General features: G+C 40.9%; 2 protein-coding genes across 6 annotated transcripts in view; one reads left to right on the top strand and one right to left on the bottom strand.

Annotated features, from left to right (window-relative positions):
- Window positions 1-18,085, bottom strand: part of DIPK2A (divergent protein kinase domain 2A) — a 63,043-nt gene extending 44,958 nt beyond the window's left edge. Inside the window, exons 1-3 of one of the 3 annotated variants that reach the window (XM_023933134.2) lie at window positions 17,454-17,818; window positions 12,451-12,532; window positions 356-468 (exon numbers count right to left, since the gene is read on the bottom strand). Coding sequence is in view for 1 of the 3 variants with exons in the window: in XM_023933132.2 (XP_023788900.1) it covers window positions 17,454-17,471 (18 nt within the window). In the remaining 2 variants the exon portion in view is untranslated. Of the gene's footprint in view, window positions 1-355; window positions 469-12,450; window positions 12,533-17,453 lie in introns of all 3 variants that reach the window. The other 2 variants (XM_023933133.2, XM_023933132.2) reach the window with 2 other exon arrangements.
- The window catches only part of SLC9A9 (solute carrier family 9 member A9), a 188,977-nt gene that overhangs the window by 19,789 nt on the left and 149,703 nt on the right, over window positions 1-19,485 (top strand). Inside the window, exons 10-12 of one of the 3 annotated variants that reach the window (XM_086844288.1) lie at window positions 1,419-1,621; window positions 4,503-4,583; window positions 5,186-5,262. In XM_086844288.1, the coding sequence (XP_086700414.1) occupies window positions 1,419-1,621; window positions 4,503-4,583; window positions 5,186-5,262 (361 nt within the window). Of the gene's footprint in view, window positions 1-1,418; window positions 1,622-2,977; window positions 4,401-4,502; window positions 4,584-5,185; window positions 5,263-19,485 lie in introns of those variants that run through there. The other 2 variants (XM_086844289.1, XM_086844290.1) reach the window with 2 other exon arrangements.

Here is a 19,485-nt window from a genome sequence, read left to right as displayed (position 1 = left end):
TCCTGGTTTCCAACTCATCTGGGCTGACCGCTGTGGAAGTCTTATTTCATAGTTGCACATGCAGTGCTTGCTTCCCTTTACATAAACATACTTTCCCCTAACATTTTGAGGAATTCTGTCTTTTACTACAGCTAGATTTATTATCTGATTTATTACACAAATGCTGTGTAACTTAAGAAAGAGATACTGGAATTTTCTACAGCTTATTGAAATCCTCTATCATTTACAGAAAGCAAGCATACTAAACAATAGATTCTAAACAAGCACAAATGCATAAACACACTAAAACAGGCAATGCAGCTGTTACTCAGCATCACTCCAAGAAGCTACAAATTTACAAAAAAGCTTGACTTACAGGTATGCCAGGAATCTGCAGTTCCAAGAGTCTCTGTTAGAAGAAGATGTGGCAATAACAAGGATTCTCAAGGTCTTTGTGAACTCTTGTATCCCCTTCTGATTGAGATAAAACTGAAATGGTAACATCATATTTTGCAGATGCTTCTCTGATATTTTGTGTAATTTAATTTCTTTCTTATCTTTTAATAGTAAGTATAACTATCCAAATGTTTAGGTGTCTTCCATCAATATTTCATCTGAGAATTCTTAGCATTTTATGAATGTGTTAATAATTAGTAACTGTAAAGCTGTTCATTCTACACATGGCACTTAAAGCATGCAGGACATAAAAGAAATATGGCAATTATATTCAAAACCAAATCAAAGTCTCTGGGAGTGGAAATAATCTCAGTAACATTATCTAGCTAAATATTACCTCTCCTAAAATAAACATGCAGCCTCCCATTAGAGCCAACAGAAAGAGCCATACCATCCAGAGGATGGCTGCAGAAGTACATTTTCCTTTTTGTTAAATGTAAAGGGAAACAAAATATCTGTCTTCAGTAAGAGCCCTAAATTGTAGATAGTCTTATATTTCTTCCCTTCTTCCTGATTTTATTTTTCTATGTTTATGCAGTCTCAAAAATGCAGTCTTCTACAGAAAGCAGAATGTGCCTGGGGATGTGTCAGAGTTTTGTCCCCACAAATGAAGTGTATAAAATGCCCAACAGCACAGCTGATGTTTATATGCTTAGTTCAGCACATAAGTTGTGCAGGCATCTCCCTGCTCTAAATAACTATTGAAAATTTAGTGGATGAAAAACTCAGTTAATTATTATGCCAGCAACTGGATCACAAAAATAGGAGTATGACTGTACATATGTCAAAGAAACATCTGCATTCTAATGAAATGGCCATTTTGGAAGAATATTTTGTGGTCATCTATGAAGTGCTGAGAGAGGTTCTGTAAATGTAGAAACAATGAGAAGGTATCCTAGCTTTGGCAGAGCTAAATTTTCTCGAAATGTGTGGCATCAAATACTTGAATATCTTTCATTTTTCTTTTCTTCTTTACTCTTCAGGCCTTGTAATGGGACTAATTATACGATATGTGACAAAATCACCAGATGTTGAAAATGGGACTGTTTATGAATGTGAAAAGCTGAAATCTGGGCCGTCCACTCTGCTAATTAATGTAACTAATCAGGTCTATGAATATCAATACAAAAGAGAGATCAGCCACCACAATGTCAACGGTCACCAGGGCAATGCAATGCTTCAAAAGGTAAAACGTATCTTATTTTTGCTCTAAACTCTGCAAGATTTTTTTTTTTTGTTTTCATACTTGATACTTTTAAGTTAAAATGAGACTATTTTAGACTAAGAGAGACTATTTTGAATTTAGGGTGGGCAAGGTAGGTAAGGAAGAACAGTGAAGGAAAGGAAGTGTGGTAGAACCCTGACCATCATTTAGCTCAAGCTGACTGTGCACTCACAGAATGGTTGCCTGAGTTGTTTCAAATGACAGTCCCAGCTCCTGCAGACACTGAGTTCATGGCAAACACAGCTGTCAACTTGGATTCATTGCCATTAAACCTTTATAAACACCACTGATGTCTTTATTTTTCCTCTGTCTTCAAAGTAACTTGTTCTGGCAGTATAATGCAAGGGGAGGTTACCTCCTGTAGATAGCACAGGAAACTGCAAACTCTAAACATTTTTCAAAACACAAACTTGTGAATATGTACTTAATGTACACTTAAATTCATCACAGCATTCTCATACATGCTTCCACTCCTGCAGTGGTCCTCAGTGGGGACTTCACTGCCATGGGGGAGACAGCATTGAGGCGATTCAGGCTGGATGCAAAAAGGGAAGTGTGGGAGGAAATGTGTGGTCTTGCACAATGTCATGACCTTTTCTTTTTTTCCAGTATCTAACAATATATTTTACTTTGTTAGTATAGTCTTTCCCTGCCCACATAATATTTGCTTCTTATAATGTTCCCTTGTTTTTTAACTGGCAGCTATTTGAAGAACACTGGAGTGCAGAGACACTTTTTAAAACCTGGATTTTGTGCTCAAAGACATTGTATATTCACAGGAAGCTCGTATGCCCTTACCAATGGCTTTTTACAATATTGCAGTTTATTATTTTGCCTTTTTCTAAGTATTGTTGTTTATCTAGCACAGTAATAGATGATTCTGTGTATTATACAGTTATCGTTAGGAAAACTTTTAAGTTATGCTTAGAATATACACTGTGGAGCTCAGCAGAATTAGGATTTAACCATCTGCTCAAATTTCCTGCTGATGCAGCACCATTGTGTTCCTGTCTGCTGTTACTGCCAGACTTGCCCTTCTCAGAAAGAACTAGACTGTCAAGGACCATTAGAGTTGTGGTGGGTGGAGACAGGAAAATAGTGTGGCAGTCAGGCTGATCAGGTTTTGCTGAATCTCCATCCTTTTTCCTGCTAGTTGGTTGCAGTTGCAACTTTGCTTTAGTCAAAGCGTGTGTTTAGTTTCCAGGACATATGTACTAATCCATTACATTTGATCATCTTCATCAGACCTGGCACTGAAGCTGGCTTAGCAGAAAGGAGGAGCAATGACTTACACAGAAATTTCTCTTGCCCTTACAGGGAACTGCTCGATCTTGTTTCCATAGTCTCACTTTGCTGGAAGGCTCTTGAAAGCCTCAACTGTGAATTGTAGCTCCTCTACAATTGGAGAGACCTAAGTCTGCCTGGATTTTCCCTTGTTTTTCCTTTAAAATCACCTGGCAGATGCCCTCTTGAGAAGAAAATCAATAAAAAAGGAAAGGGGGATGAATTCAGCTGTATTTGGGAGACAATAACAATGCCTGGCAGCCTTCCTGACTGGCAAAAGTACTAATGTGAAAAACAGAAAGCCTGATCACACCACGCTCTGAGTTTTGTACAACTGTAATTCCCCTTTGACTGCACTAAGAGCATTTACTTAGTGCCTTTTATCAGAGAGAATAGCTTGTGTCATGACTTACAAACATGTATTCTTCAGAACATGATTTTGAATAATAAAACATGCAGTCAGGATTTCTGATGTCCACAGAAAAGATATTTCAACATATCTGCTGAATTAATTCCAAAATTAACATTTGAGAATGTTAGTTCATAAATTAAGAAAATCTTTTTCCATCAGGTTTTCAATGATGGTGCCAGCACAGCTAATGTTGCTGGCAGGTTATATATCTAGATTTTTGAGCTTTATAATTCAAAGTAAGCAGGATGGAAAAAAGTCTCAGCTCTCACTTCCTGTTTATTGAATCAAGATGTCTGTTAGTAAGAAGGCAGAAGTAATTTTGTAGGCAGGTCTTACTCTTTTGAAGGAAAATAATCTAGAATACTGTAGCCTTAAAATATCACTTCATCTGAACAAAGGAGTGCAGAACTTTGCACTAATTACCTCCTGTCTCTTAAAAATATTTATATAGTATAGCCCACTGACAGAACACTAAGCACTACACAGGCTTGTTTAAGTTGGTTTTTTTTCTCCAGCAATTCTGTAATTTTAAAGAGAATTCTATTCTATTGAAAGCTATTTGTAATGTCTTGCAGTGGTTGAGCAATGTCCTTGGTATTTCTCTGGCCAGAAGCTGAAGGCCAATATGAGTAGTGCACTAATTCATTCTAGCATTACTTTTTAACCTTTAATGGCTATTTTATAAATCATTTCCTTCAAAGGAAATGTTACATTGGTGTTGGTGGTATAGGCCTTTTATCACCCTTCTGCACATGGGGAATTGAGGCACAACACTGCTGACTGTGTCTTTCCTGAAAGTGACCAGGAGATCCACGTCTGAACTGGGAGTTATGTCATGGGACTGTCAAGTTGCATGTCTGGTAGGGCAGCTGCTGTCACAGGTAACGCTGCTTTTATGTGTTCCCTATAATCTAGCACGTGACTGGTTTCCTTCTTGAACTACTACTTCTTTTCAAGTAGTAATCTACACATCTGTGAGCTGTAAGGAGCTACACATTTATACTTGCAAAAAACCAACTCAGAATAATCCCACAAACAGTGGAGGTGAGCCTGAGATCAGCCCTAATAAGAAGATACAATTTAAAACTATCATATCAAATTAAATGCTACTTTATTTGTCCTTACCCTTTCTTTTGTCCTTCCTAGCAGATGACCTTTGATCCTTCCATCTTCTTCAACATTTTGCTGCCACCCATTATATTTCATGCTGGATATAGTTTGAAGAAGGTATGTGTCTTTTCCTTATGTGACAAAAGGGACTGAGTGTGGCTGCTGCTTGTAGACCCAAAAGGCCAGTGACAGAGGACAATCAGCTAACAATCTTAGTGCCTGGGAAGGACTTGGCAGGAATGGATTAAAATGAGTGATCCATGGCCCTCATTCTGCTGTCTTTCTGTCCCTGTGCAAAGATCTGACTGTGCAGTTTATAACATTTAGGCCTTCCTCTTTTCAGAAGAGATTACTTTGAATGCTGGGAACTGCAGGCAGGAGCAGCCTGTGTTTCATATCCTGCCAGATCAGGACTTTGTTCAAGGGATGGGATTATGATACCATTTGCATCAGGTACTTCCAATGTGAACTCCTGTTATGATCCTGAAACATTTGGCCAGATACATAAAAAAGAGGGAACTTTGATAGCATTCCACCAGGGGAAAAAACATAAACACCTTTAAGTTGTATTTTCCAGAATAACAGCAGTAGCCAATATTGCTCCATCTTCTATATGAGAAATGTGTTGTAACAAATGGCACCTCTAGATGTGTTTCTACTCAGTCTGAATGCTTTTTTATTTACTATATAACAAAGGATTTTCAAACTTTCTTCCCCAGAGACATTTTTTTCGTAACTTAGGATCAATTTTAACCTACGCCTTTTTGGGAACTGCCATCTCCTGCATTGTCATAGGGTAAGTGAGTGCCTTCTGCTATTATCACATGCTTGGTATTGCATTCAGTTAAAAACTAAACTGTAAAAAGAATTGCAGACCCTGCATCATCAATATACTTAGCAACTGGTGTATCAGATAAAGTAATTCCTTCTCAAGGAATGCTGGGGTGGAAAAGGCAAAACCCACGGATAGCCGAGAACTGTCCCAGGTATTGAGAAAATTCTGTCCTTCATTTTTGGTCTATGACTGGTGTAAGCATGAACACTCCATAGCTTTAACCATCTGTCCTGAGAAATAGGAGCGTTCTCTCAATTGAAATCCCATGCTTCTAACTGGAATTTCTTCTAGAAAAGAGCAGATTTCTAACAGTAAAGGAAGGACTTTAAATCTCAGGGTGGTAGGAATAGATATCTCTTGGCATGTATGTAAAATAACTGGAGTCATCTCAAAGGCTAAGTGAAATTTGTAGTTGAAGATCACATGAAAAACCACAGTCTGGAACTGTGGGAATTGAGCCTGGGTGTGACTAAATAGCTTCTACAGCAAAAGAGGAAGGAGAAAAAGTAGAGAGGCAAAATATCCTGGTTTATTTCCAGAAATGCTTATGGAAAAGTTTCTAGTTCTGTGTCAAAATTTCCCTAACTAAAGAAAATATTTGCAATTCAGAAATGGATTATATATTTACAGGCTGACATGGTGGCAAAATTATGTTTCTCTGTGTGGTTGCTCAATCAAAATTAAACAAAACATTTCAAAATCCTTTTGGACCTTAAAATTTCCAGTTTTTAATAATATTTATGGCGCTCACACAGACACTTCAGCTCTCACATTCCGGGAAAATTCCTGATGCAGGTGAAAACAAATGAGCAGAGTTGGACTCAGCAGTGAGAATGTCTTTGTGCCTGCCCAGAGCCTTACTGTGAGGAGCAGTGCACTGTTCCCAGTTTAGCCTGAGCATCACTGACATCCCCTGGCACTTCTGTGCTGGGCACTTGCACAGAGACAGCTGAGCTACCTCAGTCTGGATGGTCTGGGAAGGTGATGGAGCAGTGCTGCATGGAGTTGAGTAAGCCTTGCTGAGAGGCCTTGGTCTTGCTGGTATTGTGCAGAGTTAAATTGGCAAAAAGTCACAGAACTCTCTGGGGTTCAGACCTGAGACTAGGAAGCACAACATAATTTGTAGGCCTTATTTGAGGGCCTGAGTTGTAGAACTGAAATCTACTATTTAATCTCTGCAGGACATGAAAAGGTATGTGGAAAAAGGTAGTGTGAGGGTGCTTGAATTTAAAACTGGTCAACGTTCTGTACCTGTTGACAGCAGTGTCAAATTACAGAAGCAGTTCATTTTTTTAATGTCTGTCTTTTCCTTTCTTTATGGTAAAGATGTATGTGCTGCATCAAGGTATAAAGCCCTTACTGGCATTATTATGTGATGGAACTTTCTCCTTTAATGTCTTTTTAATAATAGTAAAATACATGAATGACCTATAACTTCGAGTTCAATGATATTAAAACCATTCTTTTATGGATATGTCATCATATTTATCTTGATATCTCAGTTTCCTAATAATCAAGCTTAGTAAGCATAATGCACCAGAGGCATTGTGGTATTAAAAGTTCTGCAAGCCATGGTCTCTCCAAATGCCAGGAAAATTTCGACTCTGCCATCAAAGTATGATCATCTTCCATGCTGAAATACAGAGGAGTGTAAACTCTCAATGTGGCTGTCTCCCCTTCATGTAAAAAAAACCAAACACTGAACATCTATGGGCTCAGGAAAAAGAATGCCTTCTGTTTCAGACCCAAATCTGTAGCTACAGGAGGCATTGTGCCACGTGTCCCATTTATTGGAGAGGAAAAGCTTAATCTAACTTTTCTTTCTGAAATTTTGCTTTCCTCTAGAAATGGTACCTCATCACTTCCTGAAGTTCACAGCTTGGACAACTATACCACTCATATTTTTCCCCTGTCTTTATTTGCATTAACATACCTTTGAGCCTTGCTCTTGTTTCTTCTCATACCCATCTATGGCAGAGAGCACCCCTTAGATTGAAATTATAAATTCATTTAAAAAATCTACATCCAAACAATATCCAAATGGTAGCACATTTTCTGAGGTAACAGTGATTCTAGATCTCAGTAGGACTCTTCCTGTGCTTCATCTCTCTTGCCTCAGCTATTGAACATAAATCAAAGCAAACAGACCTAAGTGAGTCTCAACAGTGAGACTACAGGAAAGCATTAGGGCTGTCCAGCCCAGTAATGCTTTTAAATATGCATTTGGTTTATGACTCTGGTATTGCCCCTTGTAAATAGAAAATACCAAAGCAGCTTTGATAAGTTTGTTAAATATAATATATTGAATTTAGCCTTTATTCCAAATACTTTAATTCCTGTATCCATGCTATTTTATATAAAACAGAATAGATAGAGCAGATAGAATCTACTACAAAAAGTTCCTACTAGGAACAATTCCTACTGGCAATTCAAAGTTCAAGCCCAAAGTCAGGGATAAAGATCCAAAGGAAACTGTAAGGTAGAGAGTAGCATACACTGGGCCTTGCACTGTGTTCTTGTACCAACCCACAGCCCCTGCTGGAAGCACTGCAGAGAAGGCAGTAATCTATTCAGAGCAGGGCTTGTGTGAATGTGAAGCATGTTTGCGTAATGTACATGTCAGGATAAGAAGGAGATAATGAGTGGATAAAGAAGAAAGATGATATGAAAACTTTACTGAAGGGAATGAAAAGTAAGGCCTAAAACAAAAATATGTCCTAAGAGAGAAAGGGTGAAGAACTAGTTGCTGTCACCAATGAAAGGGCAGAACCCTGAGGTACATCTAGGTTTCATTGCTGTAGACAAAAATTTTGTGCTCAGGTAAGATTAAATGTGTGCTGTCTTCTTATCATATGAGCACAACACACACACATGCAATGCTTCAATATCCACAGGCTCAAGCCCTGCATGTCTGCAGCCTCTCCCTGGGGCTGTGCTCCTGCTGCCTGAGTTACAGAGCTCTGTGTGAACCCTCCTGGGGCTCCTGAAGTATCAGGGCACAGCCTGTAACAAAAAAGGACCAGACCTCTCTTTGTCAACCAGAAACAGCTGGGAAATATCATTAATAAAGAACAGAAACATCATTTGGATTTGCAGCAAACTCTCTGAGTGCTAAAACGTTGCCATGGAACACAGGGATACAATGGTGCCTGTCTGCTCTTTGTGAGTCTTTGCTTTTGTGTGAAAGGCCTCAAGAAAGAGGAGCTGTGTGGAATTCGAGTGAATAGGCTATAATCAGATATTCCCACTGAGGGTGGGGGAAGGAGGAGTAAGAGAGATCATTTTTTTTAGTGAAGATTGTGCCAAAATGTACTTGCTTTCAGCTAAGTACTGCTCTAAGGCTGCCCATATTAGTTGTAAAACTGTCCTCAGCCACTTAACACACATGAAAGATATGAAGCTTTCCCAGCAAAGCAAAATTATGCCCTTCACACCAAATCTGACTAGCAAGGATCCATGCAGAGAGATGCCATGAGGGAAAGGGGAAATTCCCCCTCTCCAAGCCCTATTGACTGCAGAATTGCTGAAGTGGTCCCCTTCATGGTGAGCAGAATCTGCTGACTCCAGGTCTGCATGACATAAGATCATATAAGATCCAGTCTTTCAACAGATCTTTTCTCATCAGCAGTTCTAGCTTCCTATCTTCTGAAGAGTAATGTGGAATAATCACTGGGACAGTTCTTTCTTCCTGAGAAAAACCATACAGGCCAAGTCTTTCTGAGGCTCAGCCTGATACAGGGCAGCCAGTCTTTTGCTGTAGGAGACTTCTTGAGTTTCATAGAGTATCAGGATTTTGAGAGAGACAGGACCACAGCAAGATGTCTTAAAACATGATTTATTATTCTTCTTCTAGTCTCATGAAGTCATGAGAGTGTCTTCACCATATTCACCAGATGTTTTTGGTCAATGGTCACAAGACTACAGATCACAAGGTTTTTTAAAGGTTAATTAGCCAATAAACTAATGCCACAAAAGAATGTTTCTACTTTCACACCAATAGCTAATTTTGTTTCCTATGTCTTTGCCGCAGTGCAGACTTTCTTAGCCAATCATATAATGGCACACAAAACTACTTGCTCTACTTTAAACTTCTTATTACCTTTATAACTACTTCTTTATCTTAACTTTTAAACCTTAAAACTTTCTACTACCTAGGTTAACGTCTTTTCTATCTGAACTACAAACTCACACCCTTACTCATGGTTTCTAAATCTGGAAGCCTTTTCTAATGCCTCAGGTCAAACTCTCTGTTCAGGTCTGTGTTTCAGCTTGCTTATACAAGATTTTGAGAACTTTCTCAAATGTTTGGAATTTCTACATCAGAGAGTAACTTCAGCCAGAAGCAATGTGTGGATGTCTACAGTCATCCAGAATTCTGGGATATCAGTTCCAGTCTTAACCATCCTCACTACAAGAAGTGTCTGTTTATCCAATTAGAATTTCCCTTGTTTCACCTTGTAACTTTTGCCTCCATCCTTTCCCTATGCAGCCTTCAGAAGGTGGCTTCATGTTCTCTGTACCCACCTGAAGACAGCACTTATCTCCACTCCCATCTACATGAAGAAGCGCAGCTTCTGTCTCTTCTCATATGCCACACCCCTCAAATTATCTTGGTGGTTCTCTGCTGAGCTGTCTCCTCTCCATCTTCCCTCTACCGGAGTCAAAAATTAAACACTCTATTCCACATGTCACCTCCCAGCTGCCAACTTAATGGCTTCTCCTGGTTTGCTCACTGTGCTTCCATGAACACAATGTGGTTTGCAGTCATAGTTGCTCTTGTGAAATCCCATTCTGATTTGTGCTCCATTTGATATCCTCCAGGACTCCAGGGGTTTTCTACTCATACTTGTGCAGCCAGCCATGCTTCTGTGGGACTGCTGCATAGGCTTGCTCTACTTTTCCGTCGGTACCTCACTATTAGCTGTGTATTATGACCATTGTAAGCTGAAGCACCACTGAGTTGATGCTACTCAGTGAGTGCATGAAAACTGACCAGCTGAAGTATTGAATCAATATCTGCCCCTCTTGCATTTTTCATTTTTTACATCTTAGGAAGAAGCAGGGAGAAGGACCTAATGTTAACATCTGCAAGGAATAGTGTTCTCTCCCCTTAGATTCTTTTTTTTAATAAACTCTGCTGAGGTGCATCTTCCAGAATTGATATCTGTCATAGATATTTTCTGTTTTGATAATGTAAGAGTGCTTAAGTATTTGGAAAAATATTGACACTATGGTAACACCCTATCAGAGCAACATACTGAGTTGTAGATGGTATAGAAATATTTGCATTTTTCCCCCTTTTGAAATCCTTTTGATTTCTTTGATCAGCATTTTCAGTGACAGCCAGGGCCAAGATGCCTATGCACGGGAGCACTAACATCATTAAGTTGGTCTTATCTATGATTTTTTATTTGGTTTCACTTGGGTTCTCTCAAATTGGAATGCCAAAACCACATTTTCAATATTCAAAATGCAGCATGTTTGCAGTCACTTGCTCATATTTTTCCAGCCTGTCTACTACATTTGGCAAGGCCTGATTTTTCTGGAATTTAAAGTTCTCTGAGTGTGCAACTCAAATAACAAATGTGTTTACAGAAAGCATAGGCCGAGCTTCAGCTGTCTTTGTGGCTGCAGTGAGAATTTTACTTGAAGAAAGCTGAGATAAAAAATGGTGTTTGGATCAGAAAAAGTAGAGTAATTGTAGTTTTGAGCAAGTGAAGTTACAAAATGCAAATAACTGTTAATAGTGGTGTTAGGAAAAATCATTCCAAGATGATCCCTGTTTTAAGAGGAAAGATGTTGGTGTTCTTAGCTGCTCAGTTTGCTGAGTTTACTTCTCTGCCTGGGGAGACAGGACTTCTCCTATTTTGGGACATCACATCTGGTTAGTTTGGCTTGATTCATGCCAGTATGTCTGTGAGCACATAGATGCTGGATTTACAGTAACCGTGTCAGATCACTTCATGGCAATCAGTGCTCCAAATTCAAGTGCTAATTAAAAACCCTCCTAGAATCAAAGTATTTCTTTTGTGCATCTGTCTTCAACTGCAGTGACTAACAGTTTGGACAAAGTCTCTCCTGACATTTAAATTCAAGCGTGAAGAACAGGTAATATAATATAATGTAATTATAATTAATTATTCACTCTTAACTGTACTGTTATAGCAGTCCCTCTTTGTGCCTTCTAAAGAAGGATGGCCTGGGCTGAATTAATAACATTGTTGCTCAAATGCAGCACTAAGAAACTTTCCTTTATACAGTTTACCTGGGTAAGATGCAACCTGACATAGCTGTCCTGTCAGAGATTTAGTTCTGTCATTGTTACACCTACCCAAATATTATTCTAAAAGTGAGACGATACATATCCAAAAGCTTCAGCAGGCAGTAGTTGTGGTTACTGAACTCTGCAAGACTGGGGATTTTTTTTTTATTTTCAAAAGTATTTTAGTAGTCTGGCAAAGGCTAGAGGGGAACTTAGTGAGGTTATGGGTGCGTTTATTAGTTTCTGCCGGAAGCTTAATGGAATATACAAATGGGGTCTGGTGACAGGGAACCATACTGAGCTTATAATCTGGCTGTTCTTTCTCACTGGAGGACTATGGATCGACTTTACAGCTTGGAAATGAAACACTTGTAGCTATGTGCTCCAGCAGAGCAAAGCCAAATGTTGTTTGGCTTGAATTTACTGTGCAGTGCTGTGGGATTCTTCTGGATTTTGGAACTTTTTTTGCAAGGGAAAATGGGGCCAGGTGAAGGGTAACCAAAAACAAAATCTTCTCTGTTACTGAGCTCTCCATAAATTAAGCAAATACCTTTACAAGGGTTATCTGCTGATTCACCAGCTAAGCTCTTGCCTTCAAGGTATTTTTTTGTGTTAATTCAGGCTTAATTAATGTACAAGTAATATTTTTTTCCTAATTACTGTTTTGTACTGCATTATCCCATGAAATGACATATAAAAATCCCCCAGGTCCATCTTTCCTCCACACACCACTTGTAAATAGGAAATGCTTAACCTCCCCACAAGCAAGAATAAAAGCTTTCTTTTTGGTACAAACAGAAACTGGCAAGGGGGAGTGTTAAAGCATCTTAGTGCTGTAGAAACTAACCGAGGGAGAAAGAGGGAAAAATTATATCTAGACCACTTACCCTCCTCAGTGGTAAAATCCCCTGAAAATCAGATGTCTGACTTCAACAATTTCTAACAATCTTTTTAAGCCAGATATTCAGCCTGTGAGTGGAAATAAAGACAAAACTAGTAAGAAAACATTCATTGAATGTGCTAAAACTGTTGTAAGAGTACAGTGCCTGTGCTGGTACCCCTTTTTGAGGTTTTGGCTGCTTCCATGTCCCATCTTGAAGTGAATGCAGGCATTTTCTTTCAGTCGTGAGGCATTGTAGCCTGTTTTGCACTGACTTGAGGAAACTCAATAGAGATTATTTAGCTGAAAAATCAAGTCTCTCCAGATTTCTCCAAAGGCAGATGAACACTGAGCCCAACAGGAAAAAAACTTGTGTTTTGTTAATGTGCAGCTCAGCTGCCCAAAGCAGTAGCTTTGATTCTTTGGTCAGTCCAAATCTGAGGTAATTCCATTGCAGTCTGTGGAGCTGCCACCTGCAATTCAGAGCTGTAGTTGCAAGGGGTAGTTTCTGCTTCTCACTTTTGCTCAAAAGTGTATGGTGAGTCCAAAATGGGTTTGTAAAGTGCAAGTTCAGAGAAGCTTGAAAATAGACACTGTGGTACCTGGGTTGGGGAATTCTGCGCAGGGAGTAAAGAAGGAAGAGGCTTCCTCATAGCAATAATTCAGAGAGTTTGGGCAGGTCTAAAAGTTATAAAGTATTTTTAAAAGCACCTCCTATTTGTATGCTATGTGAAATTATGGATAAGAAGCTGGATTAAATCAAGACACTGATATAAAATAGCGTTTTCCAGACCACTGACACCCACACAGAATGGAAAGTTCTTCCAAGAGTACTTTGATGCCTTCAAGTATGTGTTACTGCAAGTTCAGCCAGAATTTGTAGCTATTTCGCAATAAGCATCTGACATTGTTTACTGCAGCAGAGCTGATCATGCAGAAAAGTTTTTCCTCTCATAAACAGATGTGCCAAGCAGCAGGATGTAATTATTTGTATCATCCAGAAGAACCCCTCAGCATATTAAGGAAAGAAATGTATGATAGGGAGCACCAAAGGTGTGGGGCTGCAGAGACAAACAGAACCTGGAATAGCAGGAGATTCATCTAAAGTAAAAAGCATGTTTAATTTGGGATTTGATACCCAGCAGGTTCTCCAGGAATCCATCAAAAAATTTAAACCATGAGCTCTTCTGAAAAACATGCAAATGACATTTGTTGCAAAACAGGATAAACACTCAAGTTCAGATATTTCCCAAGAAGAAACTCTATCCTGGAAGGGTTTGTTTGTGTGGTTTTTGTTTGGTTTTGTGGGTTTTTTTTACAAAGTGTCTCCTCAGTTGCCTTCAAAGTCAAAGCTTTAACTGTAGGAATGAATACTCTTGAATAGTCTCCTCATGTCTTCTTCCCTGATATTCATGAATCCTTTAAGAATTAACACCCAATGTGGCTTCCAAAGATTGCCAGTCCCCTATTTCTCTGGCTATAGATCATCCATGCACCTGTGCAAAAAAAGCCTCCTTAGCTGCAGCATCATTTGCAGTCTCAAGTTTGCAAGTCTGCTCTTGCAGTATCTACAATGGCTTTCAGGGAAAACATATTTACAGAACTGGTGAAATGGAAAATATGCATCCCTTATGGACCCTTATCCTGAAATCCACTGCCTTTATCAGTATCCTATCTTTCCAGAACAATTCCACACTAGAAGATGAAAGCAGAGGGAAGTGCATTGACTCCAATGTGTTAGTTCATTTCCCACCTCTTACAGATATTTTTCCATACTTCATGAAAAACCTGCACACCAAGCCTATAACTGGGGAAGGCATCTCCAGCCCATGCTGTGCATTGCTCCAGGCCATAAACACCTGTATGGCTTTGCTAGGTAGTGAGCCAGGCCACGTTTCCTTCTGAGTCAAAACAGGCAACCGTGTGACTGTCAGGAGGATGTGGACTTGTGAATTGGTTGCAAAGTGCTTCGGTCTGCCTCATGGTGAAAGGTGCAACAGAAATTTAAGAAAAACTAGAGGAGGAAAAACTTATTCCACTACAGTATAATGGAGCTACCTACAAGCTGCAGTCTCTTCAAACTGACATGTTTACTCTTAGACAGATCAAATGCTGAGCAACTTTGGGAAGTGTACAGGCAGAAAGTAGCTCATTGGAGCAGGAAGAGAGTGGGTGACTGAGATCTCATGCCTGTTACCTTGAAAAATTCATATGCCAGCTCAAAGGATGCTTTGTTCTCCCACCCACCACCATTTTACATACCCCATTTCTGAGCCAATTGATCAAATGGTGCTCTTGTATCTGACAAGTCTTTTACAGAGCACAACTGGTTTTGGCCTGAAATGTTCTATAAACACACCAGTTGTCATGATGGCAGGTTTTATCTCCAATGAATGCATCATCTGTCTCATCCATTTTGTCATGGGATTGGACCTAAGGTCAATCCATTGCATTCATTGGAGATGATGCATTCATTGGAGATAAACCTGCAAGAGCTGGTCTGGTCAGGTAACCATATCCTACACAGTGAGAGGCAGATGACATTTAAATAGTACACAGAGCTTTTCTTTGGATTATTAAGATGACAATAAATCATACAAGGTGTGTCCCTAGTCTTGGCTCTCATTAAAATTCTGATTGTCTAAGAACTCCATTACATTTGACTCTATATTCCATATATTTGACAAAGATGATAAATTGCAGCACATTCAGTGGATGGTCAGCAACAGGGACAGGGGCTGGGACGTTTGCCCCAAAAAGAAGAAACTGAAGAAACTGAGCTCATTTAGCCTAAGTAAGAGGGGCTTTGAGGGGAGATAACCAAGAAAGAAAATCCAGGTTATTCACAGTACATGATGAGAGGACAAAATTGACAGACATAAACTGTATATTGAAGAGGTCTGACTTGACATAGGCAAAAACTTTTTCTTCATGAGGATACTCAAGCATCAGAACAGGTTGTCCAGAGATGCTGGATATGTAATCTCCATCCTTGGAGGTTTTCTCAACCTAAGAGGCTAAAGCCCTAACTACTGTGGTTTGAGCTCATAGTTGACCCTGCTTTGAGTAGGAATTTTGACTAGAGACACCCTCTGATCCCTTCTAACATAAGTTAGTATAAGTTCTATTTTGCTGTAAATAACAAACCTTACAGCAGAACATATGCTGCCCCTAGTCCATGTCTTTCAGCCTTTTCCTGCTATAAATTTTGTGCCACTTTTTCTGATTCCATTATCTTGGTCTCCTCATCCCATCCCCAACAGTTATCTTCCAGGATATTTGTTTTTCTCCTCACTGTTTATTGAAATATGGAATCTGCAATAAAAAGGTCTTTCTGAAGAAAAGTTAGGATTATTTCACTTCCTTCTGAAGCCATGACAATGGCTCTTAAAATGTTAATTAGCCTCTATTCTTAGTCAGCTCCATACCTTAAACAGGAAAAAAATCACTTTCATTTCTGTAATACACTGATTGGGCACTTCCTTGCTCTTTGCAACACCACCTCTCCCCAGCTAACACTCTCTAGCTGAAGCTTAGCAGCAGCCAAAATTGAAATGTGAAGAGACTACAACTGGCACTCCTCTTTGACCTCTCCATTATTGAGAGCATGGGAGCTTTTATCTCTGATATGGTTTTTATGTGTATGCTGCAAATTTTGAGCAGGATGATGTCACTGGTAAAAAACAAACCACTTGATCTGCAAAAAGACAATGACTAACAGTAAAACCTCTGCAACAAGAATTTCATGCACAAGGCACAGTGACTGACCAAGAGACTGCACCAGCGATGCCTTTCAATAACCTTGTTGATGTATGAGAGGGTTGCTATTCATCAGACTTAAAATGAAAAAACAAATCTTTTTTTTTTAATTATTCATGTTCATTTCTTCCATCCTTACTACCCATGCATTGATGAAAACAAGGAAAGATTTGATTTTCTGATGAATAGGGATTATTTTCAGAGTTCTGTTTGCTATTTCATTTAACCCAAGTGTGACTTCACATGAAAACATTAGGTGTGCTCCCTTGAATGACCTCCTTTTATTTTATTTTGGAAGGGGAAAGAGTGAGTGTTTATGCAACCTCAATGAAAAATAAGTATCAAAAAATGAAAGTGAGAAAGAGGGGAACCTATCTGAAGTTGTTCTCTCTAGCAAATCATGTAATGTGTTTTCTGCAGTTCCCTCAGTTGTTCATCAGGATGTGAATCCAGCTGTTTTCAGTTTCTTGCCCTGTGAATAACATTCAGAGTGAGATTGCTCTTCACCACTCCTTTGTAACACTCAACATATAATTTAGGATGGAACTGACCTTAGGTCCAATCCCATGACAAAAACAAGGCTCACTTCAAAAGCTGGAGCAGGTTATGAGGAGCCTGCTGGTCACATTTTGAATGCACCTCGGTGTCCATCTCCGAGGTGCAGCTGGGTTTCAAACCAGTGGTCATTATTTTCTGAGCCCAGCAGGAGGGAGGCTGTGCCACCTTCCAAGTCTTACCGAGATGGGTGACTTAACCAGCTTTCAGTAATCTTCCTATGAAAGTTATCTTGTCTGGCTCATACAGAAATCCAGGGTTTGTGCTGAAGCATAACACAATACCCATCTAACCTGCCTGCTGGTCAGCCCTTCTCATTCAAAGATGTTTAAATACCTTTTAAGCTGGGCTTGATTTCTAGGAAGCAGAATATTGGTCTTGCTGTAGATGTGGAAAAACACACTTGCTGACAGGTTCCAGGGTGTGACTGTTCAGCGGTGTCAGCGACAGCTGGGAGACAGCTCAGCCCCCTCCCCTGCCCTGCCCTGAGCTGTGCTACACCGTTTGCAGCCCCTTTTTCTCCCTCACCATCCAGACAGCTCAAAAATTCATGTATCACCAAGGGCGAACAGCCTCAGTGAGGCAGGCACCAGCGAGCACTACACGGAAGCCAGAAGCCTTATGGATGTAGCTCGGATACTCAGTATCCGCCTTCCTGTCCAATCCCATTTTGGCACCTTTCCAAAACACCCTCACCTGCGGCCAAAGGTTCATCGGTGTCTGATCCCCTATCCCAGCGGAGCAAGAGCCTCACTTCTGGTTTCGTTCAGATTCTGAACGGTCCCATGGTGCCGCTGGTCGCAGTTTAACGCGCAGCACGCGTGGGGCTGCACAGTTTTAACTCCTTCCACCGTCAGACCCGAGCCGTCAGCTTTGTCTCCCACGCGCAAGAGAGGGGAGAAAAACTCATCCCGACTACTTTTAAAACACAAAGAAACGACGAGAGAAGGAGCAGGCGAAGCGTTTGTCAGCAGCGCCGGTGCCGCAGTGCTCGCAGCCGGGACAGCGCGCCCGGGTCCCCGCACTCCCGCAGTGCCCGCAGCCGACACCGGGTGGCGCCCGCGCTCCGCCCGCGCCGCGGCCGGGCCTTTAGCACGGCACGGCATGGCCCTCAGCACGGCACGGCCCTCAGCCACGGCACGGCCCTCAGCACGGCACAGCATGGCCCACGGCACCGCACGGCCCTCAGCACGGCATGGCCCTCAGCCACGGCACGGCCCTCAGCCACGGCACGGCCCTCAGCCACGGCAAGGCACGGCACGGCCCTCAGCACGGCACAGCATGGCCCACGGCACCGCACGGCCCTCAGCACGGCACGGCCCTCAGCCACGGCACGGCCCTCAGCCACGGCACGGCCCTCAGCACGGCACGGCCCTCAGCCACGGCAAGGCACGGCACAGCATGGCCCACGGCACCGCACGGCCCTCAGCACGGCACGGCCCTCAGCCGCAGCACAGCCGGGCTCGGGACGCGGCGGAAACCAGGGCAGCAGTCTGGCTCAGCGCGAGAAAAACTTCACCTCACGCCAGGGATTCTGTGCAGGGCTTCTCTAGGCTGTTCCTGGGGACACCAGGCCACATGGGGGATCCTAGTCTGGGACATCCAGATCGAGGATATGCTCCTGTTCCGAATCAGGAGGAGCCAGCGCCAGCTCTCTTGTTTATCCTGTGACAGAGCAGTTTTCAAAGTCTGCGGCAGCCAGGACTCTCACTTTTCTTTTCTCAAACTTTGAGCACGGGTTGTAGTGGGTTTACTTCAAGTTACTAAACAAGCATCATCCTTTACTTGTCAGTTTTCAAACACCAGAGATCTACCCAGAGGCTCTGGATAATACAATAAATGAAACAATTTTGATGAACAATTATAGAAAACTAGGGATATCTTGAGTATACAACAGTTTCTTAGCTAAATTTGTTGACCAGTCCGCAAAAATATTGGAATGTTAATAATCAGTCTGATTTTCAAAAGTTTTCATGTAGTTTTCTAAGTAGGGACTTAGTTACTGCATTTGTGACACAACGATTTAAGGACATCATTAACAAAGTTACACAATCTGTGGGAACACTTGGAAGACTGGAAGTGACTCAGAAGCCTGCAGGAATTGTTACAATGCCCTCCAAAGTAAAAGGAATAGACTGCAAAACCCATTACAGTTGCAACCTCTGGCAAATTGCAGCCTCATTAGTAATCTTGGCAAGTTGACGGGGGTTTTACATTACTGATCCTCTTGTTAGCCCCTCAAGTGTGCCACTGAAGCGCTCTTTCGGGAGCAGTTTGTGGAAGTGAATGTTGTAAATATATTGCCTTTATAGGCAAACAGACGCTCTCTGTCTTTGGGGCCATCAAACTGGCACATTCACGAACTCACAACTCACTTAAAAATAAATTGAAAGAGAAGGTAGTAGTTAAACCTGCCAAAAATTAGGATCTAATGATAATTGTTAGCGCATAAATTTTGTAGTATTTTCCCAGTGAGCCAAGACACATATAGTAAGATAAAGCAGCTTCATTTCCCCACAAAACTCTCTTTAGTAGTGTGGATGTTCTAGATAACTTGTAAGTCTTCTATATGCAAGGATGGCATACACACACACACACACGCATGCACACATATATATGTATGTATTTTTTAATTGAAAACCAGAATTATCTGCCAACAGCATAGTGACTTACTTAAATGCACTAACATTACCGTAGAGCAATAGCAGCTGTTCTCAGTCAGGCAGTA

Source organism: Cyanistes caeruleus, chromosome 10 (genome assembly GCF_971803275.1).
Source record: "Cyanistes caeruleus chromosome 10, bCyaCae1.hap1.1, whole genome shotgun sequence".
Taxonomy (NCBI): Eukaryota; Metazoa; Chordata; class Aves; order Passeriformes; family Paridae; genus Cyanistes; species Cyanistes caeruleus.
This window is presented reverse-complemented; position numbering and strand designations above follow the sequence as displayed.